The 6,487-nt window shown below is 46.8% G+C and overlaps 3 protein-coding genes across 3 annotated transcripts; 1 reads left to right on the forward strand and 2 right to left on the reverse strand.

Moving 5' to 3' along the window:
- Window positions 1–467: 467 nt before the first annotated feature.
- On the reverse strand, window positions 468–2,149 carry SAMD00019534_109960 (hypothetical protein; the record flags this gene model as incomplete). Its single annotated transcript, XM_012893649.1, has 4 exons — window positions 468–885; window positions 1,034–1,404; window positions 1,471–1,912; window positions 1,968–2,149. Coding segments are annotated over 4 exons (1,413 nt in total), but the record flags the coding sequence as incomplete, so codon positions are not given.
- Window positions 2,150–3,215: 1,066 nt separating this feature from the next.
- On the forward strand, window positions 3,216–3,680 carry SAMD00019534_109970 (hypothetical protein; the record flags this gene model as incomplete). Its single annotated transcript, XM_012893650.1, has 2 exons — window positions 3,216–3,485; window positions 3,645–3,680. 2 exons carry the CDS (start codon window positions 3,216–3,218, stop codon window positions 3,678–3,680), a joined length of 306 nt encoding a protein of 101 aa, XP_012749104.1.
- A 209-nt stretch (window positions 3,681–3,889) lies between these two features.
- Window positions 3,890–6,286, reverse strand: SAMD00019534_109980 (hypothetical protein; the record flags this gene model as incomplete). The annotated part of the gene is made up of 2 exons (XM_012893651.1): window positions 3,890–5,112; window positions 5,263–6,286. Coding segments are annotated over 2 exons (2,247 nt in total), but the record flags the coding sequence as incomplete, so codon positions are not given.
- Between the last annotated feature and the right edge of the window lie 201 nt (window positions 6,287–6,487).

Here is a 6,487-nt window from a genome sequence, read left to right on the forward strand (position 1 = left end):
TCACTCTATTGTTGTTGTTTTTTTTGTTTCGTCAACAACAACATACTGTGTATTCTCGGCATCGAGTTCTTGACGCATTGACTCGATTCTGATCTCTGAGAGTTGTTGTTGCTATTGTTGTTGATGTCACTCATGTTCTTTCTATCTCTTGTCTCAAGTTATAATAATTAGTTGTTGTTGACATCATATACACTTGGAATCAGTCCGTTGTGTCATACTTCCAGTGTCCGAACCCAGGACAACACACCCTAATGAAGGCAAGGGTTTGGCCGACATGACAATAATGGCGGCTTTAATATCTATACTAAGATAAGTAAGTGCGAGGATAAGTCTGAGTGGGAATGTAAGTGAGGGTAGGTGTAACAGGAGTTTATTCTATGAAGAGTGTTGGGACCGAACATTGGTGGCATCCAGAGCAATGGCAATGCCGTCGATCAGTTTAACAGAAGATGAATATTCCGATCCTAATCGCAAATAATCAGCTCGATAAAGGGGAAGAAGGCCTTCAACACGCCCTCAGGTGCTATGACACCCAGCTTGACTTTGAAGCTCTGGCTCGCTGCAAACTGCTTAGACACGGTGAATCCGGAAGTTGTCTTCTTGTCGTAGAAGTCAAATACTGGCGTCTTCGACTCATCCTTTTGCCACATGACGGGATAGTCATCCTGGACAAGGGGCAGAGTCACCTTCTCATTGTTGACGGTCAGCTCCAAACCGGTGAGCGTCTCGGTGTACAAGCCATGCACTCTGAAGGCAACCTTCCTTGGCTCCTCCAGCGCAAAGTCCAGGCTTGCGAATGAACCGTTCCAGTTGAAGCCCAATCCACTGCACTTGGTGATAGAGTCGCCAACGCCAAAAAACTTGTTATGATGAGTCTTCTGGCGTCTACGGGAGGGTGGACGTAGTGGAGGTTGTTGTGGATGCATGGAAGTTGTCGTGGATGTTGTGGAAGGGTGGGGAACATGATATGGGAGAGGAAGATGCGTTAGAAAGTGACTCGTGCCAGTGCACTAGCAGAGGCTGAGATACCTACTCTTGGTCTGGGAGGAAGTTGGCAAAGGGACAACGGTAGATGTAGGCACCTGTCTTCTTTGGGACCTTGTGCACAGGAACGGTGGCGGAGGTTGGAGTGACCGTTGTTGTTCCAACGACAAGTGGCACGGGGTAGAGGTACATGTCGGTATCGAGCACATTGGAGACTTTGCTGAGGAAGCTGTCAAACTCCGTAGTGTTCCTGGTCTCTGGAGTAATGAGAGTATCGTTGATCAATTTAAAGGCAAGGTTCATGAAATCAACAGCCCTATCATGGTAGGCCTGGGTTAGGCCCTTCACGGCAGGGTTGTCGCCCTCGGCCGGGATACCCGAGACAACAAGGGGAGGGATTCCAAACTGGATCCAGTATGTCTGGTGTGGTTGGTTGGATGGTTAGTGTCCATGTAGATAAAGGCCAGGAATCATTCCAGAACATACGTTCATCATGAGGAAGATCGAGTTCTGGATCATGAGGGCCTGCATGTAAGTTGGCAACATGCTCTTGAAGAACCTCGTGTCGTTGGCAAAGTTGATGATCATTCCGGCTTGCATGAGGATCGAGTCCAGGGTTGCGCGGATCTGGGTCTGCAACGCGGTGGTGTTGAGCTTGAGGGAGATCATCTTTTGCAAGATGAGCACCTTTTCCTGGAGCTGAGCATACGAGTCCTTGACATTGTCAAAGAAGTTGATGCAGATCATCTTCCAGGCCTCGCCCATGGCCTTGTCGATCCTTTCATCTACCAAGGTCATCAGCTCGTCCTTGAAGCTTTTCAACCTGGCTTCGAGGGCGGCCTTGGTGATCACTGCCGCATTTGGATCCTTGGGCCAGAAGAGAGCAAAGGTCTGGGAGAGAATTGGACCAATGCCTGGCACGGTGTCCCTGTTATATCAAGTTAGACTCTGGGTTGATGGCCGAGATACATCATAAAACTTACAAAGCCTTGGTTATGCACTTGCCAATGAACTCCTTGTCGTTGGCCAAGTTCTTGCCAACCTTGAGTGGATCAGCAACAAAGTTGACAATAGAAAGGATGTTTACGACGCCGGTGGCGGTCATCTGCTGCTCCAAACCAACCAGATCTGATTGAGTGAAGAATACGGCCTTGTTCACAGACATTTCCTAATTGTACAATAGTGGTATTAAATAGAGATAATAGTTATAAGTATATTGATATGTATGATTGTTGTTGTTGTTTATGTTGATGTTGCTGCTCGTGTCCATGTTCCCAAGACCTATCATTTGTAGACTGGCCAATCTGATATCATTTGTAGATTGGCCAAGAAATTTATTCATTTAATCGCGAAACTAGTTTGTATCTTTGTTGTGGCCAATCTACAAACAAAATTAATTGGACATTAAGACCCAGTAAATAGTTGTAAAGTGGCCGAGTAGGTATAATTTCCTACGCCACCTGACGTACCTAAGTACGGTACCTGCTCGTCTAGACAAAGATATGAGATGAGCAGGGTACCCATCTGTCAGGTACTCGGCCACTCTACAACTATTTACTGAGCAGCTTCGGTCCCGATGGTGATCGACTCACATATCTACTGACCAAACTCTCATCCCATTGCTTCAGGCTGGGCCTACACTCTTGATGTTGAGTGCCAACAAGAATCGATGGCTGACTCGAAGGTCTCACATTAAGGTGCCTGTTTGTTGTTGGCTGACTACTAGATACTTGACGTGCCTGACTGGGACTGTTGGTGCTTCCTTGTTGTTGTGAGCCAACATTCCGATCAAGTTTGAAATGGAATACCTTGTTGTCCATCTCATGGTGAACAAAGATATCTATGTGTATGTATCTCTATGTTTGTAAAACTATGAAAAGGTATGTTTAAAACATGACTTTAATAAACTGTCTTGTGTTTTTTATTACAAATGAGATAAAGGACAGTGGCAGGGGGACAAAAGGAGGTAATAGACATTACCAAAAAAGGATTTAATTTAATTTATTTTAGACAGGTGTAGTTGAGTGGTGGCAGATTAGTAGGTGGATTGCTTCTTCGCTTGTGAGTTGGTAGTGTTGGTGAATTTGGTGTACAGTCTCTGGCAGGTATTCTTGGCTCGTGCCCACTCGGCCTTGATCAGAATCTAGGTCTTGAAGAGGATAAGGTGTGTTTGGAGATTCTACTACTCTCATGACTGTCCAGATAAGTGGGATGCCTACCTGAAGGGTGTCATGTTCACGTACCGCATCACACCGCACACTACAACTGGTTTCTCTCCATACCAACTACTCTTTGGTCGCTTTGCCAAGATCGCAGTCGAGACCAACTTCAAAGTCAATCCACTGTCTGGAGAGATTGTCCTCCAGAAGCCTGAGTCGTACGCCGAAGAGTTAGAGAACTCTTTGAAGTTTGGCTACTACCAATCATACAAGAACAAGATGGCCCGCAATGAAGCCAACCTGTTCAGTCACAATCGTGGTCGTTCTGTTCCACAGTACAAGGTTGGAGATCCAGTCTATGTCCACATGCCAAGTGCCTCTGAGACCAGTTCTGTCCAAGGTGCTTMCAAGCTTGTACCAGCTTGGCATGGTCCTTATCGTATCCTCAAGGCTCTCGGACCAAACACCTTCTGTGTGGACCTACCAGGTCGYTACATCAAGACTGTCAACGTGGATCGAATGAAGCCTGCTGCCTAAGCTCAAGAGGCTTCGTCTCAAGGGGAGGTAATGTAGTGATCTTACTCACTAACTCGCGCTCGTTGTAGTATGGACTACTACATCTAGATCATCTCACATCGGATATTGGTATAATAGATTATTGGTATTATACTCAATCGAACCACTTCCCATAGTGTCAGTTAACAAACACTCAGTTCCATACAATATACGCACTCACCTAATCACAACTGGTACATATAGTAGTAGGCTCGAAGCAACTGGATGATTGTCTGTATGAATCTCTCACAGATTCCATCGGTCCTGGRATGATAGGGACTGGTGTTCACCTTCTTGATGTCGAAGATCTTGTTCATCTGGACAATGACATCAGCCAGGAAGTGACCTCCACAATCACTCAACAACTTCATTGGAGCGCCATATCGACAGTACCAGTCAGTGAAMAGATGGTGTGCGGCAGTCTCAGCGGACTTGTCCTTGGTTGGGAATGCCTCGGCCCAACGTGTGAAGTGGTCGACGATGACCAGGATGTACTTGTTACCATCCTTGGTCTCRGTGAGTGGACCCAGATAGTCCAAAGCGACCAACTCGAACGGACGAGACGACTCGATGGGAATGAGTAGACCCTCTCTGGTGTACTTTCTCTTTGTTGAAAGGCAAGTTGGACACGTCTGAACATGTTCCTTGATCTCCTTTATCWTTCCCGGCCAGAAGTATCTCTCCTTGATCTTGTAGATGGTCTTGGYAATACCAAAGTGTCCTCCATGGATTGGATCGTCATGGAAGAGCTGGACGATGCGCGATGTGACCGTGGCTGGGACACACACTCTTGGATTGACMACTGGCGATGTTGATCCAACACGTGATTCAGGATGCTTGGAACCACGAAACAAGATGCCCTTGTTATATAGGAAGAACTCTGACTCAATGACCACTCGACGAGCCAGATGTTGGTCCTCTGGCAGCTCCTTCTTCTCAATGTAGTTGATGAAAAGCATCAATTGGGGATCTGCCTTGATCTCTCTGATCCACACATCTCTTGACAATTCCTCCGTGGCACCAACGATGTTGACGGTCTCCTCGTCTTTGACCGGGTCACGGGATAGGCAGTCACTTGCTTTGTTGAGATGTCCAGGACGATACACAATCTCAAAGTCCATGTCTTGCAGAAACAGAGCCCATCTGATCAGACGACTGTTCATCWTGGCTGTGAACAAGTAGCGCAATGGCTGATGGTCGGTGATCACTGTGAACCGGGTGCCATGTAGGTATGGACGGTAGTGCTCGATGGCCAATACAATGGCCARACATTCTCTCTCAGTGGCCGAGTAGTTGACTTGGGCAGAGTTGAATGTCTTGGAGAAGTAAGAAACAACCTTGTTGTTCTGGAGCAACACAGCACCTGCTCCATATGCGGACGCATCTGTTTCGAGCACCCACAACGATGACAGGTCTGGAAAGGACAATGTTGTGGCCTCACACAACTGTTTGATCACTTTCTGACGAACTCGCTCCAACTCTGGAGTCCATTCCCAGGGTACATCCTTYCTGGTGAGTAGATACAATGGTCTTAGGAGACTGGCGAGATGAGGTACGAATGCTCTTGAGTAGTTGACCAGACCAATGAAGGACAACAGAGTTGTGACATTGACAGGTTGCTTGAGCTCCTGGAGAGCCTTGCACTTGGCTGGGTCAACCTGGAGACCCTTGTTGGATATGAGGTAGCCAAGAAAGATAAGTCGATCTTTGGCAAAGACACACTTCTTGACGTTCACCTTGAAGTTGTGCTTGCGTAGTATCTCAAACACTTGACGCAGTAGTTTGACATGCTCTGGAAGAGACTTGGAATAGAGAATAACGTCATCGAGGTACAAAAATATACCTTTGTTGATCAATGACTTGAAGATAGTGTACATGCAACGAGAGAATGTAGCCACAGCGTTACACAGACCGAGCGGCAAACTCTTGAATTGGTAAAGACCAGTATGAGTGATGAATGCAGTCATAGGACGGATGGCCTTGGCGACGGCGAGTTGCGTGTAACCATTCAACATATCAATGGTACTGAACACAGTGGCACCATGAAAGTTGGCCCATTGCTCCTCCAGCCTTGGTAACGGGTACTTGTCTTTGATGGTGATGTCGTTCAATTTCTTGTACGACACGACAAGACGATAGCTGTCACCCTTTGGAACAAGGACTGGCGCAGCGGAGAATGGAGATGACGAGTCCTCAATAGAGTCCATTTTGAGTTGTCTATCAATCTCGGTCTCCAAGAATGCCTTCTCTTTGATTGAAAAGTGTTGGAGACGGGCAGTAGTTGGAGTTGCACCTTGGATGAGGTTGATCTCATGTTCCACAACAGTGATTTGGCAAGCTTTCTCCAACTTCTCAGCAAAGATATCATCGTAGTCATTCAACACATCCTCCACTGACTCTGTAGATTCAGGCTTGGACTTTGTTAAAGTTGGCATTGACTCATTGACAATGGCTATGGCCTCGGTGACATCCACGATAGAACCTACGGCGGTCTTGACATCCGATGAAGCGAACAGCTTACTGGACCAGCCTTGATTGTTGGTTATTAACTTCTTGCTTGTCAATACATCCAACTTGAGTGCGGTCAAAACCTAGAACGCACTTGAATAACAGATCACTCTTCTGTATGACACGTAGTCTGACAACGGTCTCTATCTTGGCCAGTTTGAAAACCAGCTCGACACTGCCCACCACGTTGATTGGTGTGCCATTGGCAGCTTTTAGAATACTCCTTGGCGCACCTACTCTTGCACCAAGCTCGGACACCAGGTCCTCACGTACCAGTGAGT

Source organism: Acytostelium subglobosum, assembly GCF_000787575.1.
Source record: "Acytostelium subglobosum LB1 DNA, scaffold: scaffold30, whole genome shotgun sequence".
NCBI lineage: Eukaryota > Evosea > Eumycetozoa > Acytosteliales > Acytosteliaceae > Acytostelium > Acytostelium subglobosum.